The 26,583-nt window shown below is 47.7% G+C and overlaps 1 protein-coding gene across 1 annotated transcript in view; it reads right to left on the bottom strand.

Moving 5' to 3' along the window:
* The window catches only part of NECAB3 (N-terminal EF-hand calcium binding protein 3), a 117,230-nt gene that overhangs the window by 62,845 nt on the left and 27,802 nt on the right, over positions 1-26,583 (bottom strand). The window contains exon 3 of the mRNA XM_067554665.1: positions 24,616-24,724. Within this exon, the coding sequence (XP_067410766.1) occupies positions 24,616-24,724 (109 nt within the window). The remainder of the gene's footprint in view (positions 1-24,615; positions 24,725-26,583) is intronic.

Here is a 26,583-nt window from a genome sequence, read left to right as displayed (position 1 = left end):
TCTCATTTATTCCAGCAACGATTTCAAAACAAAATCCATAGAAGTATATTATGTGGCCTTTCTGATTCATAGCAAGCCATATAAGATAGCTATTCCATAGAAGTGCCGGGTATGGCGGCTCTATAATCAGTGACTCTGGTGTGCTGATTTGCCATGAGCTGGAGTTGCAAATGGGTGCACCTGGCTGTACACCAGCATTTAAATGGGAAGTAACATCTGGTCAAGATGACCCCAGAGCAGGAGAGGACAGACAGGTAAACAGACAGGCCAATCTAGGTGGGCAGCAAAGCAGTGTGGGATTGCAGTGGGAGGACTTCCAGAGGTGGAACAGTTGATCTGATACAGAGATGAGGGCACATCTACCTTCATGCAGGAAAATTTGCTTCCAAAGTGGATTATTAACACAGGTTGAGACACCAGATGATTCAAAACAGAAACTTGTGCATGGATGGATGCAAGGCAATTTATCCTGAAAAAACTCAACTTGACCTGAAACAACTTTCAATTGTAGACAAGTCCAAACAGATCAATTTTAATTTACTCTGGGTCTGATTCTAATTTACTCTAAGACCCCTTTACACTGCACTGAAACCGTTAATAGGCCTCATAGTGGGTGTGAATTTCACAGCTAGAGTTGAGGGGAAAGTGTAAATGAGAATCAGGCCTGCTGCATGCAACCCACTTGGAATATATTCAGCACTGGCTAGGACTTAACGATTGAACGTACTGTGGTTAAGGCAAATGACAAGCAGAGCATCCTGCTAAAGAACCTGCAAAACTGCCTTCAATTGCAAATCCAGTCCTGTCCCACTGCTTCCACAGGTGCAGGGCTACCAAGGCAGCAAAGCCAGTGCACTTCCACCGCAAAAAGTGGAACTGCACAGTGGATGTGGGAGACCACGCAGAGGAGTGCAGGGTGCTCAGCAACGTTGGGACCCAATAGCATGAATCATTGTTGAGTGGGTGACAGGGGAAAGGGCAGGGCTAGAATCATAGAATCATAAAAGATTAGAGTTGGAAGGGACCTCAGGATGTATCTAGTCCAACCCCCTGCTCAAAGCAGAGCTAACCTCAGCTATATCATCCCAGCCAGGGCTTTGTCAAGCCGCAGCTTAAAAACCTCTAAAGATGGAGATTCCACCACCTCTCTAGGTAACCCATTCCAGTGCTTCACCACCCTCCTAGTGAAAAACCTTTTCCTAATGTCCAACCTAGATCTCCCCCCACTGCAACTTGAGACCATTGCTCCTTGTTCTGTCATCTACCACCATTGAGAACAGCCTAGCTCCATCCTCCCTGGAACCCCCTTTCAGGTAGTTAAAGGCTGCTATCAAATCCCCTCTCATTCTTCTCTTTTGCAAACTAAACAAACCTAGTTCCCTCAGCCTCTCCTCAAAAGTCTTGTGCTCCAGCCCCCTAATCATTTTTGTTGCCCTCCGCTGGACTCTCTCCAACTTGTCCACATCCTTTTTGTAGGGGTCCAAAACTGGACACAATACTCCAAATGCGGCCTCACCAATGCCGAATAGAGGGGAATAATCACTTTCCTCGATCTGCTGGCAATGCTCCTACTAATGCAGGATATGTTCTTTGCAGATTTACTTATCCCCCACTCCATGGTGTCCGAGAAGCCAGTCACAGAAGTGCCTCAAGAGTCCATTCCAGCCGCTGGAGTTCAGTAAGCTCTGCAGCACAGCTCTGCAGCCTTTCTGAAGCCTGGGGAGTTTCCCCTTTGCCGTTCATACATATGCCTAGATCCAGGCCTGGCTGCCCAGGCTGGGAGTGTGCTCTGAATTGTGGCCTTGATACTGGGTCTGCAATATGGACAAAGGACATTTCTAATCCATCAGCTATGGGTGCTGCTTCTGTAAAACACTAGTGGGAAGCTGGAGGGCTGGGCAAAGGTTTTATGGAGAAGCTCTGCAGAGACGCGGAGAGCGAGAGTCACTTGAGGGATACGCCAGTTGTCCTTATTCCACAAAAGCCCCTTTGTTCAGTGTTAGAAGAAAGTGACTCCTTCTGCCATGCTCCGCCATTGTCACGGGACATGAACCACCCTGGATTACCGGGGAGCAACCTGCAACTGTGGCCAGGGCAGCTGGAAAGACTCTTGGAGCCTGCACTGCTGAGTGGGGTGCCCAGGAACAATTTAGCACTCGGAGTGGCATTTTGTTTCCCTCATTCCCTAGGATTTCCAGGTCAAGGCAAGGTGGACTTGGCCAGATACCAGGAGAGCTCACTCACCACAACCTTTGCAGTGATGGGGTATCAGGAAGGTGTTAGCATCTTTTCCCAGCAACTTCATGCAAATAACCCATAGTTCTTTGTGATTTACTGGTTTGAGGCTGGATTATAATTTGAAAGACATGTTGCTCTTTGTAAAACTGTTCCCGGATATGTTATGAAGCTTCTGGCTGCCTGATGTCTGCTTAGCACAAAGACTGTCATTGCAGAATTTGCAGTCATTTTTTGCTAGGTTAATGCCACAGAATGGTCATATTCTCCACTTCTTATCACTCATTAGGTTCCCAACACAAAATCACAATGGAAGCACTTGTTGAACAACAAAGACCTAATTTTCAAAAGATCAGGCATGGAACTATGCTAGCACAAGTGCTCAAATGATTAGACAGCTAATTTGTGCATGCATGCATTTATTCTGCTTGTTGAATGCCAACTGGGTATTTGCACATGCCAATTGAGTTAGATGCATTACTGGCTATCTGTATGTGCAAAAACCTCAGTGGAAAGAGCAATCAGTAATTTTGCATGCAAACCAGGCACATAATTGTGGGTAAATATTTGCAGGTACAACCATATACCTGACTTTTTGAAACTCAGAGCCTGAATGTCCAATCACCGGAGTCTGCTGTGTGCACAGGGCATACTGTCAGGACCAGGATGTAAGTAGTCTGACCTATGGTCAGAGCAGGGGTGGTCAGGCCTAGTGGCCAGAGTCAAAGCCTGAAGTCAAGTGTCACAATCAGGAACCAGAAACCAAGTCAGGGATCAAGCAAAAGTCAGGTCCAGTGCAGCAGCCAGTCAGGAAGTCTCTCAGCTAAGACAACTTTCTGTGCCTCATTCTGGCTTACATAGTATGGTTGGGTCCATCAGTGGGGCCGGTCATTGTCTCCAGTCAGGATCCTCGTGGGTGGTGTCTCTGGGAGGGTACTGATCATTGTAGCAATGCAGATATGTCTACACATTTTGCACTTGTTGTTATGGCAGGGTCTGGTGCCACTTGGAGTTGGCGCGTCCCAGTCTGTGAGGCGCTTGCTTCCGATGATGAGCTTGTCAAATCTGGGGGTTGTTTGAAGACCAGAGCGGGGGTTCAAGAAAGATTTCTTTCCCGATGTGTTCCCCATTGAGCATGGGTTGTAATTGTTTAGTGATACTCCCTATAGGTTCCTTTATGTTGTTGTAGGTGACAACTAGGGGTGTACCATCAGAAGTTTTTTTTTTCCATATTTCCAAACGGATTCCCTCAGGGTATTTGGGTGGCCCATTCCCTGATGAGATCTACTTTTCTGGTGGAGTGTCCTTGTTTGGTGAAGGCAGTTGTAAGTGTATTAAGGTGTATAATCCAGACTTCCTCCTCAGAGCATATTCTGTGGTACCTGAGTGCATGGCTGTAGATAAAAGATTTCTTGGTGTGTTGGGGCAGTTACTGGATCTGTGAAGGTTAGTGTGTTGATCTGTGGGTTTATAGATGTCTGTAGGCTTCCCCTGTTGAGGCTCATTGTGGTGTCTGGGAAGCTGATGCTGGTGTGGGAGTGTTCTAGCGAGCACTTGATGTATGGGTGGTGGTTGCTGAAGTTGTGGTGGAAATCCCTGAGGGAGTTTAGACTATGAAAATATCATCAGTGTACCTCAGGTAGACTGCTAAGGCCTCCCCTCAGTTCTTGGTTCACTGACAGAAGCAGAAGTCCAGAGTCCAGACTGTCACAGTAAAAGACAACCCATAGACAGGGGGGCCTGTAATTTTGATTCTTTGTTTCTATACCCCTTTAACTAGCTAAGTGATAAGAATATACATAAAAATCATAGGCCTTTACAGGTAGGCCTAAATAGCTATATTTAGGCATGTATCATTGGTTTTGTGGTACATTTTTCCAGAAATTCTTCCTCAAGGTGGTCCGCGAAGAGGTTGGCATAGTGGGGAGCCATCGTAGAAACCATGGCTGTTCCCATCACTAGGCAAAAGCATTCACTATGTGTTCTGGTAGCACACTTGGTTGGTACCCGCTACTTATAGAGTGGCATAGTGTGGAATGCTGCTGCTGTTGTGCATTCAAGTCTCATCTAGAGTTTTAGGGATTTTTGGCTAGGGAGGTTGTGGAAGCTCCATCACTGAAGATTTTCAAAAGGAGGCTGGATAGATGTCTAGCTTGGAAGGTTTAAGCACAACAAATCCTGCAGCTTGGCAGGGGGTTAGACGGTCCCTGGGCTGGATTCGTGGGGAATGAGGTTGTAGAGTTTCTCTTGGAGTTGTCTGGAGAAGGATTTGATGATATCAAATTCCTGGATGACTTGTGGTCTAGGGTCTTCTTTGAATTCTTTACATTAGGTTGTAACAGAGTGTTGTCAGTTGGCCTCATTAACGTAGTCATCATGGTTGAGGACTACGATGGCATGCCCTTTGTCTGCTGGTTTGATCACTATCTGGTGGCTAGATTTCACGGGCTGTATAGCTGTCCTCTCAGTGGTGAAGAGATGATGTTGGTGGATGTGATGTTTGTTAAGGATTTCACACTCATTTTGTTTTCTGAAGCAATCAATGTATTGACCCAGTGTGTGGTTTCATCTGCTGTGGGGTGTCCAATCAGATGATTCTTTTTGTTTATGACTGTTGGTGGGAACGTGGTAGTTGTGGGTGCTGCCATCATTGTTGTGAAAAATTCTTCTAGTTGTCCATACATGAGTATGGTATCAGGTCCTGTGGTGGGGCAGAAGTTCAGTCCCTGGCAAAGTACAGATAATTCAGCTTTGGTGAGGGATAGTTCTGATGAATTGATGATGTTGGGGTGTCAGGTAGTGTCCCAGACTTGAAAAAGAGCTCTGTGTCAGCTCAAAAGCTTGTCTCCTTCACCAACAGGAGCTGGCTCAATAAAAGATATTACCTCACCCGGGACCAACACGGCTGCAACCCCAATGCAAACAAATTGAGACCTTCCCAAATTTCTCATGAAAACCAGGGAGCGCCCACCCCAGAGCAGCCAATAGCCCAGTGGCCAGTGCACTCACCTGGCATGTGGGAGACCCAGATTTCAGTCCTCACCTTGTCTGATTTGGAGCAGGGACCTGAACCTCAGTCCCCATATCCCAGGTGAGTGCCCTGACCACCCTCTCTACTGCTGGAGCTGTTCCACTTAGGATAAATAATTAAATGTTCAGAAGGCAAGAGACTGACTCCACAGCCCAGGGTTACAGCTCGCACTTGAGATGTGGGAGAGCCTGGTTCACTTTTCCAGAGCAGGAACATAAATCTGCCACTGCCCAGCTGAGAGCCCTCGCCACTCATCCCCCCGCTGCCAGATCTGGTGACCCAGTATTGTCCTACTCATAATGGTCCCTTGCAGAGTTAACCACCAGGCCTCCTAGGGAGTGGAACACTCCCTGGCAGAAATTCACCTCCCCCTACAAACAGACCTTGGTGCAGGGAGCTAAGTGGGAGTTGGAGTGTCTGAATTCACAACTCTCCAAACCTGCGGGCGGGCCCAGCCCTCTCACACACACCCTAGAGGTGTGGGGGATTCCACGCAGAAGCACAGATCCAATGGCCCCTTGCTTGGCTTGCCCCCAGGGCTCTCTTCAAACTAGCCTGTTCTCAGCCACAGTGGGGGATGCAGTAGCTGACCCTAGCCAGACAGCCTCTCTGCCAGGGGCCACTCTGAGATGGGCAGAATAAAAAATCAAGGCAAATTATGGAAATGTAGAACTGGAAGGGACTTCAATAGGTCAGCTAGCTCAGTCACCTGCACTGAGACAGGACTAAGTATTATCTAGACCATCCCTGACACGTGTTTGTCTAACCTGTTCTTAAAAACCTCCAGTGACAGAGATTCCACAACCTCCCTAGGCAATTTGTTCCAGTGTTTAATTGCCCTTACAGCCAGGAAGGGTTTCCTAATGTCTAACCTCTTCCTTGCAGCAATTTAAACTCATTACTTCTTGTCTTGTCTGCAGCCGATAAGGAGAATAATTTACCACCCTCCTCTTTATAATGTACCTCATTTATAACAACCCCAAGTTTTTCACTATTTCCTCAGAGGTCGCGTTTTCTAGAGCGATCATCATTTTTATTGCTCTCCTCTGGACTTTTTCCAGTTTGTCCACATCTTTCCTAAGGTGTGGTGCCCAGAACTGGATGCAGTACTCCACTTGTGGCCTTATCAGTGCTGAGTAGAGTGGAAGAATTACTTCTTCTATCCTGCTTATAACATTCCTGCTAATACATCCCAAAAGGATGTTTGCTTTTTTTGCAACAGTATTACATTGTTGATTCATATTTTGTTTGTTTGTGATCCACTATAACCCCCAGATCCTTTTCTCCTTCCTAGGCAGTCATTTCCCATTTTGTATTTGTGCAATTGATTATTCCTTCCCAAATCAAATCCCAGTCAAGGACTCACCACACTGAATGGTTTTGGTCATGCAACCTCTACTACAAAGGAAAAGTCGCTGACATCAGATGCTGTTTAGTGATGCCTATGAAATGAGCTTTTGGTCTCAAACGAGTCTCTAGTGGACAGGAGTTCCCATCACAAAAAGCCAGTCATCCCCAGGGGTGCTAGAACTAGGAGTGCTGGTGGTGTGGCAACACCCCTGCTCTTGAAGTGGTTTCCATCATATACAGGGTTTACAGCTTGGTTCAATGGCTTTCAACACCCCCACTATAAAATTGTCCCAATGCCATTGGTCATCATGGGCATTAATTAGCCCCCCCTTTTTGGCTTCTCAGCAGAGGCCCAGGATTATTAATAACACTGTCATCTTCTAAATACTTAACAAACATTAACTGATTAATCATTGGAACACTGAATAATTTAACACTGAACCAAACCCGGAGAAGATGAATGCAGCTAAATCACTGCTCAGCACTTCTGGGAATTTCTAAACGGAAGGCTTATTTTCATTCCAGTGTGCGCCTTCTATCTGGCTTTCCTGGACTTCCACGCTTGTCTCTCTTTCCCTTACGGACCACAAGCCAAAGTTCCTTGTGCATGTATCAATGACGCCACTTCTGCTTTGTCATAGGCTTAGTTTAAGCTGTGCTCACAGGCTAGGAAGCAGCACCATTCCAATATAATCACAAAAGCAGGGTTCCATGTAGGGTTATAATGGCAGGGTCGGATATAATATGGAATGAGTTTAAAAAATCTCAGCAAGGGTGGTGGATTTTATTTTCACAAATTCAGAGAAGAGATGGCTGGGATGTGGGGGAGATCCGCTAACAATCTTCAAATATGTAAAAAGTTGTTAGAAAAGGGAGGGCGACCAATTGTTCTCCATATCCACAGAACGTTGGACAAGAAGTAATGGGCTTAATCTGAAGCAAGAGATATTTAGGTTAGCTATTAGGAAAAACGTTCAAGGTCAGCTAAACCCTGGATCAGATTACCAAGGGAAGTTGTGGAATCCCCAATCACTGGAGGTTTTTAAGAGCAGGTGGGACAATCATCTTTCCATGATAATCTAGGTTTACTTGGTCCTGCTTCAGCGCAGAGGGTTGGACTAGCTGACCCCTTGAGGTCCCTTCCAACCATACATGACTATGATTTTATATGGTACTTGGCAAACACTTCTGCAGCTAAAATCAGAAGGCAATAATTTAAAGGCATCGGATGTCAAATGTAGGAGCTTTCAAAAGGGTGCAGCAAGCACAGCCTTCTTTGCCTGCAGCAAATAGCCTTGCCACAGAACCCAGTCCACGTTCATTGTACCTCCAGAAGACCTCCTCGGATATTGATGTCCTAAATCTTGGGCTTTGGGAGTCTCCCTTTTCACTCCGACGCCCTAGCCTGACTAAGAGTATGTCTTCACTGATGGCGGCAAATGCACCGCCTTCAGATCGACCTATCCGGATCGATTGAGTGGTCAGTGAAGACCCACTCAATCGATCTGGAAGTTAACATGTTAAAACCACCCCTCAAGTGGCTCAGCACTGTGAAGACGCCCTGTAGAAGAGAAGTTATGACATCAACAGGATGTCATACGCAGAGTAGCTTGCGTAACTCCCGTCAACTGGCACCTAATTTGAAGGTAAGGTAAGTGTAGACCAGGCCTCAGAAAGCGGATTCATGCCCCAATTGTAGAGGGCTCTTTAGCAAGTGCCTCCACACTTCTACAGGGCTCTATTTTGACTATTCTTGAATGACGGATTAACCCTACTTAGCCCAGAGCTGTCATTATTACACCATTGGGATTTTGTCAGAAAACACCTGGAAATTATGCAAGAAACTGTCAATCAGCTGCTGTAAAGTGGATGGGAAGTTTTTCATAGTTGCAGCAACGCTAAAGTTGGAGACCTTTGCCTGAGATTGGAGACCCATAATCTCTGATGAGAAATCGGCTAGGACTTCATTGCTTTCTAGAATGCAAGAGAGAGAGAGAGAGAAAATGTACTATATTGTATCTCTCCATGCAACCAGAAATGCAAGCTGATTTCCTCCCTCATTTCTCCAAAAGATGTAAGAACCAGGTTTCCTCCAGAAGTCACAGTCTCTGCTCTCTAATCTCCCTCAATATTTTCTGTCTCACAAGATGCAAAAGCAGCAGCTACTTGGCAGTTTATATTAGACTTCTGTCCTGTAACAGTAATCTGCCAGCTATCTCTTGCAGAAGGGAGAATCTGATGGACTTTAATTTTTAAAAAATCCCTGCCTGGCCCAGTCCAGAAAGACGTGTGGCCTTTATTAAACCAGCCTGGACATATCTCATCACTCCATAGCAAACTAATAATAATGATGCAATGTATCAACCTGCTGTCCAAAGGGCTTGCCGAAATGAATGTCAGGAAGCTAAACCAATAATCTCATTCAAAACACACTGAGGCTGGGGAGAAATCTCCAGAACATTAAGAGCAGGCATGGGAAAACCTCCAAGATCCAGAAGCTCAGTTCCACAGCTGTGAAAGATGGAATAGCCCTGTTATATCAAACAGCCCTCCCCGTTGGGGCCCAGGCAGGGCTGCGCCCCATTGTACAGTTAGCAGCATTTTATCAAGTCTGGATTTGTATGTCTCTGCAGAGGAGATACCTGCTGCCATCTCCCTTTGCCTACCTCCTCCACTCCGGCACGCACGCCATGCCAAGCGAGATGCAGAGTCCTTCGCCCCTACATTACTGATGGGGGACTGGTTGGTTTTCCCTCTGATCGCTGTTCCAGGTTACACGAGTGGTGAGGTCCTAGTGAACGCATCCCAAATCCACATTCGCAGCTGATCCCTCCTGACTTGCTCCAAGGCAGCCACAGCAAGAAGCCAAGGCGTGAACCGGCCAAAGAGGCTTGAGTTCCCCTCTCTCATAGTGGCTCCTGGCGAGTGGAGCTGAGGCACATCAGCAGGCCCATTGAACTGAATTTACCCTCCAGCAGCGTCCCTGTGCCATCCTCATGCCCACCCAGCAAACCCCATGCACAATATCCTCACCCAGTAGCACCCACATGCCATGCTCACGCCCACCCAGTGTGAGGGATCACAGGCCTAGAACATGGCCCGCCGGTTCCCCAGCAGTGCGCAGATCCCAGCCACCACCCAGCAGCTCACCAGAACTGTGGGACATGGGGCCAACAAAGCTCCAGATCGCAAAGGACCCTGCCCATGAAGCTGCTGATTGGGGGAGACGTCCAACCCCACGGATTGACTGGGAAGCAATACTCCTCTACTTAAACCAGAAAGAGGCACAGGAAGTTGTCTGAGCAAGTAGGTGAATCCTTGGCTGGCTGCTGCTACGGACCCTGACTCCTGAGCCCTGCCTGTTCCTAGTTCCAGTCCTCCTTATCCCAGGCTCCCGTCTGTTCCCGGTCCCTGCTCCTATGCCCTACCCCTGATCCTGGCTCCAGCTCTGACCCTTGGCTTGGCACCTGACTCTGACCCTGGCTCCGGTACCAGGTTTCTGACTTTAACTATTAGGCATGACCACCCATGCCCTGGTCCCTACAACCACAGCCTCACCCTGCCACTCTCATGCCTACCCAACCGCAACCCATGCTATGCTCCCAGCCACCCAACAGTAGCAACTCCATGCCACGCCCCCTCACTTAGCAGCAACCCCCAGGCCATGCTCACATCCGCTCAGCAGCGTCTCCCCAGCCTCAGTGCAATGTGAATGAGCATCAGCACAGCTCATTCCTGTTCCATTCTCTCCTCTGTCCAAGGCACCAAGCCCATGGAGAAGAGGAAGAATATCCTGAGCGGGTGACCTCTCCCGCAGGCTAGAATGGCTCTCAATATAAGTAGTGAGAGAGAACCATTTCCAGGGTGTCTGGAGTCCTGCCGGCCTCAGCAGAAGACCCTGTGCACTGTGCCTCTCTCCCCTGATGCTCCATCTACTCTAGCACTGAGTGTGTTCATTGCCAGTTGGCTTAATGATGGGCGTTTGGGGGAGAGCCACCCACGCTGACTGTGCAGCCGTCAGTCGCATTTGCAGCCAGTCTGGTTCGCTGGGATGAGATAGGCACAGCTGGGGGTGTCCATGTTTCAAGGAGAAATGAAGGCGAATTGGAGCACAGTTTGCAACACAAAGACACCATAGCATGCCCTTTTCTGGGGCACAGGCCCAGGGCTGGGGCTCAAACACATTCAGTGCGCTGGCTGCCCGTATAGCTGCAGACCACGTTTACAGGCGGTGCTCGCAGTGAGGAAAGCCCTCCTGGAGCCTCATCCTGATGGCTATCTGCACTCAGGCACTGCATGCCCATTGGGGCATTGCCATTCTGCCTGCGACAACAGGTGACCAGCCCTGTGCTGCACAGTTCTTCTCCCGCCTCAGGAGAGACCATGGCCCTCATGCCCCATGAAATCTATGTCAGACTTCCTACCTCGCAGATCTGTATAGTTCAGCTTCTTCCTTATTCACACGAACCCTGCACCCACCCCTATTTAATTCGCTGACTGAAAAGAGCGTGGTGGCTACTGAGTGTTGTTTGAATTTCACCAAAGAGCCAGCCAGAAAGGTAGGCTTGGGAGTCGGCACCTTTTATGGAACAAAGAATATTGAAAGTCTTGGTCTTCAGCCCACATGGACCCCTGCTGTCTGCTGAGAATGCAGCCACCAGCTGTCTGCACCCCAGAGGAATAAGACCCACTGTCCTGTCTGTATCTTCAGTACATGAGGTCACACTGCTGTTGGTGTCTGCAACTGTGAAAGCATCATGTATTGATAGAATCATATAAATGTCAGGCTGGAATGTTCAGGGCTCTTCTACCCCAGCCCCCGGTGCTAAGGCAGGATAAAGTGTACCTAGCCCACTCCTGAGGGGTGTTTGCTGCTGTGTCACAACAGGGTGAAGACTAGGGTCCGTCTACACTGCAAAGAAAGCCCCACAACGTGACTACAGCTGGCCCAGGGGACTGACTTGGGTTTATGGGGCTCGGGCTTGGAGGCTAAAAATTGCAGTGTAGCTGTTTGGGCTTAAACCTGGGCTCTGAAACTGCATGAGGGGGAGGGGTTCAGAGCCCGGGCTCCAGCCTGAGCCTCAACACCTACACTGCAATTTTTAGCCCCACAGCCCTGCCCCGTGAGCTCAACCCTGTCAATTGGCCTGGGCTCTGAGACTCAGTGCCGTGGAGTTTTGATTGCAGCGTAGATGTACCCACAGTGCCTTCCCTCCACAGCACCATGTTCTGATCTTGTGCTGCCCTAAATGAACTCTGGAGTCTTTCACTGCTCTGCAAGCAGATGTGGGTGAATCAGGAGAACTCCAACATTTCGAGGCTCGGGATTTCATCTTAACTGAGAAACTTTTTCAACAGAGCTAGTCAGAACTTGCCCTGCGGAAAGTTTTCCCACCAAACATACACTTTTGCTGAAATTGAAATTTTTTTGTGAGGAAGTGTCCATTCTGACCAAAACATGCGATTTTCCTGCAGGAAATTTCCAAATATATAAATTTTTGTTTGGGATCAACCTTTAGAAATGAAGCAATTTTTTTTCCATTTTGTTTCAATTTAAAATAAGATTTCAAGTTTTAGGCTTAAAACAGACCTAAACAAAACGATATTTTAAATCAACAAGTTGATTTACAACAAATTTTCATTCAGTTTCAGCTTAAAATGATGTTTTGCTTCCGTTCTGTGAAAAAAAAAAAATTAGTTAAAATTAAACAAACATTTTCATTCTGAATCAGTTTGAAATGTCTCATGGGAGAACAGAAATTTTCCAACCAAAAAGTTTCCTACCAAGATTTTTCATTTGAAATTTCCCAGGGGAAATATTTTTTTGATTTTCCAACCAGCTCTCTATTTATCAGAGCCAGAACAAAGTCATCAGAAAAAGACAAGTTGGAACATGCTAAGAGTTTTATACCTTCAGATCTACTCTAGCTAAATTCTGAGGTAGCCCTCATCCATGGGCACCAGGTCTGTATCATTTTTGGTGGTGCCCAATCCCATAATGGGTCCTGGCCAGGGTGCTGGGTCCACGTTACATGGGAGGAGAGGGGCAGGGCTAGGAGGGGGGAGTGGTCTCCGCACAGCACTGGACCTAGCCCCACCCCAGCCCCCACTATAGGCCGGGCCTGCCTCCCTGCCTGCCTGCCTGCCCGCTCCGCGGCATACCTGCTGCTGCACTGCAAGTACAGCCGAGCGCGAGCCTGGTGCGCTGCTGGGGGCCGGGAGCAGCTCCTGGCCAGGGCACTGGGCCCACGTGGGAGAACGGCCGGGCCACGCTGGGGGTCTCTGTGCTCTGCCGCCGGCCCCCCAGCACCACAGAAATATTGGTGGAGCCGGGCCCACCATGCTCAATGTTGGTGGAGCCCAGGTGCCACAGGCCCAAATAACTTGCCGCCTATGCCGTCATCACCAGGAGCAGCAGGTCAAAGGGGAGGGAGGGAGACAAAGGGGAGAGAGAGAGAAAAGGAGAGAGAGAGTGCACTGGCAGAAAAAAAGCAAAATACTGCATGAGGGAATCTAAAATATTCCCAGATGTCAGTCCTGTGACCTAAGGGAGTAGAAGAGAGCTAGCAGTGATGAGACAGGTGTTTGTGGCAGAAGATGTGCAGAGATCATTCCATTATCCAGCCAGATTCTTCCGTCTTGTGTTTAAAAGTTTCCATCATCTCTCCTTGAACCAAGCTGCCAGTGAAAATGTAACCTGCATGCCTCGGCCCAAAGTCAGAGGGAGGAAAAGCTCTCTCTTCCACGCCCACTGCAACATATTGGAATTACTGGCAGGGCTTCTGGGAGCAGAGGCCTCCTGGAACATTGTGCTGAGAAGTGACATGACATAAAGGAAGACTGAAATACATGTATAGCTGAATCTGCGCATGTTGGACTTAAAGTGAAATTCCATTGATCGTGAGGCCACGTTGATTAAAGACCCAAGTGGCTTCAATTAGGGAGAGAAATGAAGTCCACGCTTGGAGAGTTTGTGATCAGGGGAAACTTTTCATCCAGTTTTTAGGTTCACGAACTTGTTGGAGTTGAGGAATCATAGAAATGTGGGGCTGGAAGGAATCTTGAGAAGTCATCGAGTCCCAACCTCTGCACTGAGGCAGGACCAAGTCAACCTAGACCATCCCTTACAAATGTTCTTCTAATCTGTTCTTAATCTTTTCCCTCTCTAATTTAAACTCATGGGGCCAACTTCTATCCTCACTGCTCGCTCTCTGCCAGAGCCCATCACCAGAGCGCTTGCAACATATATGAAACTTTGGTGTGCCGCCCCAGGGTAACAGGCATTAAAATTCAGCCTGCAGTTCCACCCAGAAGGATGAGTCTGTTTAAAAATTGACATGTTCTTTCTTGCTCTAGGTCAATCTGTTTTTCTCCAGACCTGATCAAAGCCCAGTAAGTTCAAAGGAGAGATTCCCACTGCTTTCAAGGAGTTTGGGATCAGGCCCTATCTGATAGAAACTCAGCTGGCAAAAGCCTGATCTTATGCACACTATATCAACTGCATTTCTTCTTTCCTTTTGAATAGTCTCTGTACCTCTCACTGCTCCTTTGTCTCACGGTCTCTCTGGCTTTGTTTTCACTCTCCCCTGTCTCTTTGCCCCCAATTCCCATCTGCTTGTTTCATTAAATATTCTCTCTCTGCTCCCTTTCTGCCCAGTCTCACCCAGGTGGGGTGGGAACCCGATGCTGATTCAGTCAAACTTACAAAACCACAATGTTCAAGCGGGTCCAAATTCAGGCAAATCAAGCTGGCCCCACCCGGGCAGCACTATAAAAAGTGAGTCTCTGAGCACAGCCCAGGGGAGGGGAAAGAAATTTTCATGCAGAGCAAAGTCCTTTGACTCAGATGTCGCACTATCCCTCCAGCATTTGGCCCCATCTGATTTAAACCATTCACTTGGCTAATGAAGATGGTGTAATAGCCAAATCCCCTCCACGTGTAAGAGCAGGAGCTGAGAACAGTGCAGGGCAGCAATGACCTAGTTATGATCACACTTTGGAAAGACAGTCTGCCACAGATTATTAAAAGCAGCTCCTTGTTCTGCTTTGACTGCTTTGCAAGATTTGCAAATGCATTCCCAAGACTTGCGCTTATTAAAATCAGAACTCGCATTATCACCTGCCATCTGAGGAGTTCAAAGTGCTTTGCAAACATGAATTGATTAGCGTTCTGGGTGGAACTGGAAGAGACCTATGAGCCACTCTCACTGCCTGGAGGGAGGGTGATGGGTCTTAATCACTATGCTCTTGGTGGGAGCTCAGGGGGTATCCCCATCACAGCATATCCCATCAGCCTGCTGTGGATCTGAGGGGATTGCTGTAGAGCCATGGCTTGCTTCAGGCAATGGGAATTCACCAGGGAAGCAGAAGGGGTGATTGGTGCCAGTGAAAATGTTTTCCATAATTGAGCTATCTCACTGAATGCAAATAATCTGATCTCACCCCCTCTCCTGCTGGCTATTTCCCATGCAGTGCTGATTAGAGAAAGAGAGTGCATCTGGTCATGTGATGCTTTGGGAGTCAAATCAGCAAGGGCTGTTCTCTGGGTTTTATTTAATTTCTGCACCTGCCCTGCAAATGAAAGGGTGAGAGACAGTCCTGGGCACACAGCTGTGCCCAGGCATATCTATGGCATGTGTCTCCGACCCAATCCAATCAGCCCTGCTTCTTTCCCAGTAATGTGGCTGAGCAGCCTTGTGAGTTTTGGCTCAGGAAAGCTCTGCCCTCAAAGAAATAGGCTTTTTGTCTCACTCTCTGTCATTCTTGGAAAAGCTGCTCAAGTGCAATCATGTCCTCTGGCTTTTCCTAGGACAGGGGTGGGGAACCTCCGGCCTGAAAAAACTTGATCCGGCCCGCGGGCGGGCGGGAAGTGTGCGCCGCCGAAACCCTGCCGCCGTCTGCCCATTTTCGGCGGCGGGGGGAGTCCGGAGGCGGTTACTGCCCCACGGAACCCTGTGGACACTGTAAAACCGCGCCGCCGAAAAGGCGGAAACGGTGGCAGCATTCGGGCAGCGGGTACCGCCCCACACGTAACTGTGCCACCGCTGAATCCCCCCCTGCCGCCGAATCCCCGCCCGCCGCCAGGGCCACCATTAGGCCCTTGGCAACAAAAAGGTTCCCCACCCCTGTCCTAGGAAATCAACAGTCTTCCTGCTCTCAGTCCACTCAGCGGGAATACACTTCATCACACGGGTACTATCCCTCCATCTCCTTTTCCTGGAAGGCCTTCATTCCAGCTGGCAAGCCCCAGAAGGCAGCCAGCCAGTGACACCCCCGCATGTGTTTGTCTCTGCACTCCATCTCCTGAGGCAATGGCTTGCTAAACCAGTGGCAGGAGCCATGCCCCCTCAGCACCACGCTGATACACAGTTGTATAACACAGAACACTGGGATTTAACAAAACTCTCCTGTGTCCTTGTGCTTCTTCAAAGATTTTTCAAATGCTCAATGGCCTTGTCAGCGATTCATGGGGATGGATGTGTGAGTACCTCACTACTGCCTCTGAAATTCACATTTAGTGACTCGCTCTAGTGCCCCTTGATTAATAGTGTGTCACTTTCACTCCAGCTTCTCTTTCTCACATTACTCTCCTCCTGCCTCTCTCACTTTTCATTCTCTGTGGCTTTTCCACTGCACTTTGTTCTTCCACTTCAAATCGTCACAGCCCATATTTCTTTCCGGGTCTGAAGTAGTTTATATTGAGCAGCAGAGTGAAAGCACTTAGGAGTGAGAGCACGGCTCACTCAGGAACATGAGAAAGTAATAAAATCAGAGTAAAATAAACTGACCTTCATCCCAATCGTAAGTGCAATTCACAGTTCATGGAAGAGCGCTTTCAGACACATACAGGTGCACTGGACGGTAGAGCCACATCCCATCCAGTAGGGGGCTCCAAAGTAGCAGCAGCAAGAGGACTGTACTTAGGGTGACCAAATGGCACGTGTGAAAATCGGGATGGGGGGTAACAGGGTAGCAAGGAGATGGCTTCTCTAAACAGCTAGTCAACACCGCTGTGGTAGTGGGACCAGGCCTTTAACAAGCATGAACACACAATGCCAGGGCAAGTTAAATCACCCCTAGAAAAAAGTTAGACCTAGAGTCGCCACAAGTGCTGAGTCAAGGGAATGTCAAATCTGTCAGGGTAACATCAGAACCAACACGCCCAAAGCTTGATCGGTTGCTGGCAGGATTTGTTGTGAACTGATAAATAATTCAGCTTCATAAAAACCTGCACATCCACCTCCATGGGGCCAGTAAAATTGCTTTGTTGGGTGAGTAAAATATCTTCAGTCTTTTTATTATTTTCACGCTCTGTAAAACAAGCGAGTGAATTTTGTGCCTGGGCCGGTACCTGTTCAAGAAAATGTTTCTTGTCTCGTATAAGTGAATGTACTAAATGAATGTAACCACCTAGTGAAACCGGTGCTGTGAACACCCCCCTTTATGAACGGCTGACCTACCTGAAAGTCCCTCTGAGCATTTTACATGGCTACTTTACTAGTACAAAGTGACCCCCTGTCCAGCATGACCAGAGCTTGCCCAGAATTGATCCTAGATACCACATCCCACTATCCTGCCCCATGCTGGACTGCCGTGCCCAGAAGTGCCACTCTGAGACCAGTAAAGGACACAGGATATTTCGTCATCAAGTCACCAGTCCAAATCCAGCTCAGGAGTTGTGAGCAAAAGTTGTTGCCATCTGATGACTGCTCTGTGCCCACTGTGATATGAGCTGGTGGGCTCAGTCCAGATCCTAAAAGGCAGGAGTACAACAGCCCAGAAACCTGTATCAGAAGTGGCCATCTCAGGAGAGTGACTTCATGGCGAGTAGATAGGCCTGTCTCTAAGTTACTCATCACCATGGCAAAGTCCCTCCCCGGTTGTGGGATCCCAGCGCCCTAGCTCCAGCCTGAGCCCAAACATCTGCACTACAATGAAACGACCCCTTAGCCCAAGCCCCGTGAGACAAAGTCAGTGGACATGGGTCAGTTGCACGTGTTCAATTACAGTGTAGATGTACCCATAGTCACTTCTCGCTCCATTTATATATAGCTCTTTATTATAACAATCATTTTCCTACCCCCTCACTCAGTCTGCCCCTTCCCCCTGCTCCTCTCTCACTCCCTTTCCCCAATCCCCTCCGTCTAGCCACACCCTCCTGGTAGCTCTATTGCCTTCCAAGCTGCGGCTGCTGCGTCTTCTGCTGCTCCTTGCCACTCCCAGCCACCTTTCGACGCACACTTCACCACCTTCCCCTGCCACCAGACCCGCTTCAAAGTGCACTAGCCCTGCCCAGGGAGGCAGAGCTAAAGGGAACACATATATAAACATAACCCTTCTGCCAGGCAGAGCTGGCAGCCACAAAGGGGTTCCTGCCAATGATACAGCACCAAACCAGCTCGAGCCCCCACCCAGTCACCTGGGAAATCATACACTATCCACTGGGCACCCACAAAAGGCAATACTCCTCCTCTCGCAAGCACAGAGTCCGAGTGTAGAAAGTAAACCTTTTGATAACAGGAAGGAAGGAACAGCACTGGTTTTGGACCCAGTGCAAACAGAATTCATGAACTCAATGAGCTCGTAGTTGCAATGTTCACCTCTCAGTTTGGGACTCAGCCAGTCTTGGACGTGGGCTTGAACAGGCCCTCTCCACTGCTGCCTCCTGCCACCTCCGGGGCCTTGCCGAGTCCCTGCTACTGGCTCCCACCATCTGCAGGCGCCTACCGCTCCTGGCTCCTGCCATCTGCAGACCCCCCATCTGCAGGCACCGACTATCTACAGGATCCCCCCATCCAACCATCTGCAGGCACCAACCATCTGCAGACACTGACCCTCCTGGCTCCTCTCTGCTGGTTGTCAGTCAAGGTTTCCCAGTTCTAGTGACTGCAGCTCTCAGTGAATTTCAGCTCATGGGAAAACCTTCTGCTGACACAGGAGCAATGTCCCTGCTTTTTAACAAGACAAAAGACTCCAAGAGGAATCATTAAGTCTACCCATTAACAGTGGGAGGAGATAGTCAATCCATGCCCAAGGGTGGCCCTTTGCCAGCACTAGTGTAATCTCAACCAAAGACTTCTCACTCCCTTGCTGCTGCCCTTACAATGCTGAAACATCCGTCTGCCACTCTTGTTGGGCTCTGTTTAGATGAGAGTGAATTTTTCGTCAGACCAGGCTAAACACAGATCTGCTGCCATTTGTTCATACAACCGAAGGACAACATTTCATTGCCCCTGCAGTTAACACAAAGGTGATTTGTAATCTAATACCAGCCACACTGACCATTTCCCATCATGCTCAGCAGCGAGTGTACTTATGCAATATGCTGAGTACTTAATTGTACTCATGCAAATACAAAGCCCATGCAAATAAAGTGCCTCCCCTTCCAGCTGCTGAGCAGGGGGAGTGCCACTCAGACCTTACGAAACATGCCTAAAGGCCCCTGCCAGTCCTGCCGCATGGGGCATCACGTCAGCAGACCACCGGGATGGTTAGGCACCAGCCATCCATACACATACTGTGCCCAAGGTGTGGTGCCAGGGTGGTGTGAACACGGAACGTCCATCCCTCCAGTGGCTAGGGTTTGGGGAGTATCCCTTCAAATTGTCTGGGAAGGCTCTAGTTGGCTGCCCTGTCTTCTGTTGCAGGCAGCACTAGATCTTGACAGAGCAGCCGTGTATATACGTAGTGAGGCCTGGCATGTGTGTAGAGCTACTGAACACAGATACCTGGACCTAACTGCATCCATGGGGTTTCCTCCTATGCTCAATGTTGAACAGATATCAAAGGCACAACAGTCACAGCCTGCTAATGCATGTCCCCAGGGCAGGGCGGGAGCCATAATGCTATCAGTAGACGCAATAACTGACTGACACAGCTGCACATGGAGCTTTACAGATCTCTAAGGGGGCAGGTCCCTGCCCGTAACTGGGCTGCCTGCCTCCTGTGCACCCCCTCATGACCTAGGGTCATGCGACAGACCGCCTGCCTCAGTTTCCTCTCTTGGACTGTTCAAATAAACTTCACTTCAGGCTTTTTCTTGGTCAAAAAATACCCCTCCTTGGGGACTGGGTTTATTAATAGAAAATAAACTGTAAATAAAACTCAACCTCCCAGACCAAGTCCAGGCATAAGTCCACACAAGCTAAGGTCTCTCTTCCTTCTCCCAAGCCCACCTGCCTGGGGTCTTTGCAGTCCCCCCGCTGCATGGACAGGGTCTCAGCCTGGCCTCCTGCCTGGAGACTCTACCACTCTCTGCAGACTCTGCCACAGCTTCCAGAGCTCTCCCCCCATCATTGCAGCCTTCTGCTGCTCTTTATAGGGCATCCCCCTGATCTCTCCCAGGCAGGCGAGTTTTGATTTTGGTGGGTGCCGCTCACATGATGAAAGCTACACGTGCTATGCCGACCCTGGAGTTGAGAGACTCAATAATCTCAGCTCCTCAGACCTGTGCAGCCTGTCACAGACACCAGCCAGGGATCGCTGGCTACGGTGACGCCAAAGCTGGGGGGATTCAAAGCGGCGAGGGTGGAGGGAGAAGGAGAGTTCTTCTCATGCAGCCTCTGAGCAGCCCTCTGCCCCCGAGCCATGTGGACGAGATGCAGCTCACTGGGCCTGACTACTTGGCAGCATGTCAGCCTGTGTACAGACGCCAGCAGCTGACAGCCTGATTCTCAATGTGCCCTGCTCACCCCTGTACGTCTTCTGGCTGTACTGGGTCATCTGCTGTGACACTAAAGTCCCAGATCCTTTTCATCAATATTATCACCTAACCAGTTATTCCACACTCCGTGGCTGTGCACTGGATTTTTCCTTCCTAAGTGTAGTACTTTGCATTTCTCTTTAGTGAAGTTTATCTTCTTGGTTTCAGACCAATTCTCCAATATGTCAAGGTTATTTCGAATTCTAATCCTGTCCTCCAAAGTTCTTGCTACCCCTCCCACCCTGTATTTTCTCCACTCCATTATCCAAGTCATTAATGAAAGTATCGGACCCAAGACAGACCCCAGCAGGACCCCACTAGATACGCCTTCCCAGTATGACAGCAAACCTATGATAACTACTCTGAGTATGGGGTTTTCAACCAATTGTGAACACATCTTATAGTAATTTCACGTAGCCCACATTTTCCTAGTTTGCTTATCAGCATGTCATATGGGACTGTGTCAAAAGCTTTACTAAAATCAAGATATACTGTGTCAACTGCTTTCCCCCATCCAGTATGCCAATAAGCCTATCAAAGGTGTTAGTTGGGTTGGTCTGGCATGATTTATCCTTGACAAATCCATGCTGGCTATTCCTTATATAATCCTATTATCCTCTAGGTGGTTGCAAACTGATTAATTATTTGTTCCAGTATCTTTCCAGGTATCAAAGTTAGATTGGCTGGTCTACAATTCCCAGGTCCTCTTTCTTCCCCTTTTGAAAGTCAGGTCCTATGTTTGCCTTTCTCCAGGTCTCTGGGACTTCACCCATCCTCCATGTTGAAGATGATCACTAACAGGTTGATGCTCTGCTCTTCCATAGGCTTCCTGCGTGACGTTGGGCACGTCAGTCAGTCTCTCTGTGCCCAAGTTCCCCATCTGTACAAGGAGTACAACAGCCCCACACAGCCTCACAGGATGTGTGTGAGAACAACAACATTCGAGATTGTAAGGTGCTCAGATACTGTGGCAATGGGTAGGGAAGGGGGGTGTCATATAACAAACACAGAGAGATACTTTTCTTTTATTCCTCACCAATAAAATCACAGTGCTTCATGTAAACAGACTCTTGGGGCAAACTCGATTATGGTCAGCCATTTAAATCACTCTTCCTCCGCTGGGCTGCTTCTGCAGCACCTCACACCTGGTGTCAGCTTTCACACCTGTGCAGTGGGAGTCAAACACTGGCCGACCAGACTGTGCGCTGCAGAGGGCACTGTCTTGGCAGCCTCCCAGTCATGCACGACGGCATAAGCAGGTGGAACCTCACTTATTGGTTGCTTCAATAGCCACTGGTAAATAAGGGAGATCTGTCCTTTTGTCTGAAGACCTCTCTGACAACTTGCTGATTTCACACCCATGGAGTCTCAGGGAAACTGTGATTCAAATGCCAGAGCCTAGATAACCTGCCAGATAAACTTCGACTAAGTCACCATCTCTGTAGTTATTTCTACTCTCTGAGCTCTGCCACTTCAACATGTACTAGATCCAAGCAGCCGCGCCAGAACAGAAACCATTTCACAAGTAATCATGCCCAAGTGGTTCAGGCAGGTGGGGTCTGAGAGGGATGTCGCTTCCGCCCACGTTAAGGTTCACAGGCTCACTCCCTAGACAAACTGGTTTAAACAATAGCTGTAATTTACACCTAAAACCTTACAAAGGGGGAAAAAAGTGTGCTAGAGATGACAGAGCAGAGAAACAGCAATCAGGCTCCTGACAAAGGAATTCCCCATGGAGCTCACAAGTCCATGCAGCTGCTAGGCAAAGATTTGAACAGGCTCTAATCTCTGGTAAGAGAAACGCTGTGGTGACAGTTGTCCCCAACCATGTGAGAACCCTGTGTGATGCTGGCTGGATTGGGGGGGCATTTATTATATTATTTAACATCAATATGTCAAAATCATAATAATTCATATAAACTATGCCGTGTCAGGAACTAATAAAAAGGCTATAATGTGCTAAGTAAGATAATGTTTATGTTCATGTGTTATATGTGTAATGGAAGTTATGGATATGTTTGATGTATCTGTATTTCAAATTGTGCTGTGTCTGGGCGAAACCCCAGACAGGATGGCTGCAGCACTAGCCTGCTTAATGGCCCATTAAGAAATTCACAGGTACAATGGTCCCAGGGGGAGAAGCCAGGGATATTCCTGATGAGTCACCAGTCACTCATGTGACCCTAGACTCTATCTTATTCCTGTAAATTTCCACAAGCAGCATGGCAAAGACCAAAGGACATAAAAGGCAGCTGCACCACATCCATTTTGTCTTCAGTCATCTTCAGCCACCTACCTACCTCTGGATCAACTCACTTACAACTGAACTGAACTTAAGCTCTGAAACAAAGGATTCAGACCCATCCAAGTACTGGATGTACACCAGAGGTATTATACAAGCCTGCAGACTCCACAATTCTATTAGAAACCTGATACATATGGACTTTCAAATCAATTGTATGTATGTGATTGCTTTAATCATTTAACACTTCTCTTATAGTTTGTTTCTTTCTTTTTATAATAAACCTTTAGTTTTCGTTACTAAAGGATTGGCTGGCAATGAGGTATTTTGGGTAAGATCCAAACTTATATTGAGCTGATACTGTGGCTGACCCTTTGGGGTCAGGAGAAACCTTTTTGGTAAGGAGCACAGAGTTTTAAATAACTGGTCTCCTTACTGGACCTAGTGGCTGATTGGGAGCCAGAGACTGAAATGCAGTAAAGGGGGCTGTGTATGTTTTTATTTTGGCTTCTTGATAACAAGTGTGGGGAATCAGAAGCACTATTTGTGGCTGGTTGGGAAGTCGGACTTCAGTGTCACCCACCAGTGTTGGGAGAATCTGCTCTCCTTTTACAGCCTGCCCTGACCTTGGCATTTTCAGGTGGCTACCCTAGGTACGGAGGGGTCACACCCTGTATTCCATACACTAGCGACTCTGCAGAATGGTGGAAATGGAAAGAGAGCAGATGTCCTGATCTTGCTACTACCAAAACCCTGGTGGGTTTTTGCCTTCCTCTGCAAGACAGGGCACTTGCAGGTTTAACTAGTGTCAATGGTGGATTCTCTGTAACTTGAAGTTTTCAAATCATGATTTGAGGACTTCAGTTGCTCAGCCAGAGGCTACAGGAAGGAGAAGGTGAGTTTCTGTGGCCTGCAATGTGCAGAGGATCAGACTAGATGATCATGATGGTCCCTTCTGGCGTTAGAGTCTATGAGTCTGTAACAAGATCTAGGTTTAGTTCCTGGCTTTGCAACAGACTTGGAGTTAGGTGCCTAGATACCTTTGAGGAGCAGGCCTTCATCTCTCTATGCCTCCGTTCCCTGTCTTACTGCAGGAATAATGCTGCTTTAGCTCAGTGGAGGGGGCAGAGTGTGAAGGAAAAACACTTCATGTTTGTGAGCTATTGAGATTCCAACACATTCATTGTCGTGGTAACAGATATAGATTTTCTGGTCACTCTGCTCAGCAGTGTGAGACTCTGCTTACTTGTGCTGAGAATCTACTCAGATCAGTGTCCGGATGCCCCCAGATAGTGTAGAAAGCCTAGGGCCAAATTCCTCCCTGGTGTAACTCCATTCATTGAAATGGATATATGCCATGGACAAAATTGGCCTCCATCATTTTAAAAAGTGCAATTTGCCCTTCCTCTGGTTCAAACATTAAATACACCGTTTCCATGCCATTTGGTTGTACATTGCATAGAGCGATACACTTTGATCTCAGTAACAGTGGAATTCTGGAGTAATTCTACTATTCCTCTAGGATTTCACCAGCCTATAGAGATCAGAATTTGGCTCACTATTTTCATATAAAGTAGCCTAAATTCTCAGTTGCTCTGTCCCATTTTAAGGCCCCTTTATGCTGACAGGGTGGGGTAAAGCAGCCTTTGTGTAAATGAGAATTGAGGTCCCATGTGTCACTAATACCACAGATAATTGCCTTGTCATTGTTTTAATCTGCATACTTCTATCTTGGCTCTAATATGGTTTTACAATGGTCCATATTTCTGAAATGCATTTTTAAACCGCAAACCAAAGTAGCATGATTTTAAATGTAAGTTGACTTGAATGAACTCACATAAATCTGATAGTGATTGTCCCCAAATGTCTGACTTTACACTGACATTCTTATCTAGTATTCAATATCTGATAATTCCAAGATGTAGATTTATCTCACTCCTAATATTTATTGCAGAGGGTTTATTTGCACCAATGTCCAAATGTCACCCCATCCACAGACAATGGACTTTTAAATCCTGCTTCATATTTTCTTATCTATGACAATATAGTACTTACTCTGAATGACGCCTGTCAATTCCACTGAATAACTCCCACAGCTCCTCTGAGCTTAGAATCCCATCAGCAAAATAGTTCTTAAACTCCTCAAATGACAGCTTCCCATCATCTGCATGTAAAGGAGAGGAATAATTATATAGCTGCAAAGAGAAGTGAATCAGGCCATGTAAACTATATAAAGGAAGTGTGGGCTGACTGGGAGTGTTCTGGATAATGATTAGAGATGGTCATAGAAATTTCAATAGAACCACATTCCATCAAAATATGCGGGTCTGTCAAAATAGAAATACTTCATGAAACCGAGTCGATTTCCCCAGCCTTTTGTTTTGGAAGAAAAGCAAGGAAAAAGAGCCCAACACTGTCACAAAATCCCAGCGACATTTTTGGAAGAAACATTTTGATTTTTTCATTGTGAAACAACTTTTCATTTTGCATTTTTTTATATTATTATTTTAAAGTTGAATTTTTTCCAAACAAAACTTTTGAAGCGAACCAAAACAAAAATGGGGTTGGGGGGAAGGGTCTTTTCCTTCAGAGCATTTCAAAATGTCCCATTATCACATGCCACCACCATTTCATCAACCCAAATGAGACCCGAGTATTACAGCCCATAGTTCTCTCTCCAGTTCAGAATGAAGTAAAATTTTGCAATCTCAAAATCCTTCACCAAGTAGAATTTCTGTTCTCTGCACAGCTCTAATAATAAGAGTACTTAGCACTTCTCTAGCTCTTTCTATGCAAGGCCCTCAAAGCACACAGCAAGCATGCATTAATTAAGCCTTCCAATATGCCTGAAAAGTATTATCACCCCCCTTTTAAGAAAGGAAAATCTAAGGACTGAACTCCTGACATGGAGATCTGCTGGGCTAGAGCTGGGCTCCTGAAGGTAGCTGCCAAAATCCCATCACTGGGGGAATTTCAAACTAAGCCTGACAATGAACTCGCCTGGTGAACATTTTCAAAAGTGACTGGTGATTATGGGTGTCTCTCTTAGCAGTCCAAACCAAGGCTCCTGAAAGGGGCCTGATTTTCAAAGGACCAGGGCTCAGCACGTCAGTTGTCTCCCAGTGGATTTCCAAGAACGGAGGTGCCCAAAATCACTTGCCCTGGGTGAAAATCTTGGGTTAAACGTACCAAAGGAAACAATCCAGCTCATTTCAGCTGCTGAGGTTAGTGAGTGGTGGCTGGGTGGGGATAGTGGCCTGTGATATACAGCAGGTCAGACTAGATGATCTAGTGGCCCTTCTGGCCTTTAACTCTAGGACTATGCAGGAGGGCTTGCTAGAAGAGTGGATTACTCTTCTTGGAAGCCGTCAGGCGACACAGACAATAAAATGTGTTTGCATCCATGGGCCCAGTGCAATATTCCAAGGACAATTTTTTTCTGTCCAGCATGTTTAGTGCAGGGTCTAGCATGAGGGATAATGAAGGATGGGCACTGCCCTCCCACCCTGGTCCCTGTGGGGAAGACAAGGACTTCACTGGAAAAGGACCTATTGGTCTTAAAGGCTAACCAGGGAGTTGTGTGGGTGAATACAAGGGTTTTTCCAGTAACAGCTGGGGCATACAGTGGACCCAATCCCATTGAAGTCAGAGGCATAACAGCCAAAGGCTCACACTGGGCTTCAAGCAATGCACTGCAGGGAGCAGAACATCTCTTTCTCCCCTGTTGTTTGCCTTCAGTCTGATAGGTGACTGAAGGGAGGGACCAGATCTGGCAGGGGAGAGCTGAGGATGAAGCCCAGACCATGCATGTGTTGAAGTGTGCTTGTTTTTCTGTTGCTAGCCCTGGCCAATTGGAAGCCCCATGGCAGCTCTGGGCTGCAGGGAGGTTAAGTTCTTGCTTTCCCATAGATGGCAAGTTTGCTTTCAGCGTGGGCCAGGGAGGACGCAACAACAGCCAAATTCAAATGAAACCAGGAGCAGCACCTTAAAATGAACCTCAGGTTACAGGGAAAGAGCAAAGGC

The sequence above is a fragment of the Emydura macquarii genome, unplaced genomic scaffold (genome assembly GCF_026122565.2).
Source record: "Emydura macquarii macquarii isolate MOO-44397 ecotype Brisbane River unplaced genomic scaffold, CSIRO-AGI_Emac_v2 contig_1483, whole genome shotgun sequence".
NCBI lineage: Eukaryota > Metazoa > Chordata > Testudines > Chelidae > Emydura > Emydura macquarii.
The sequence above is the reverse complement of the archived record's forward strand: the minus strand, read 5'-3'. Positions and strand labels throughout refer to the sequence as shown.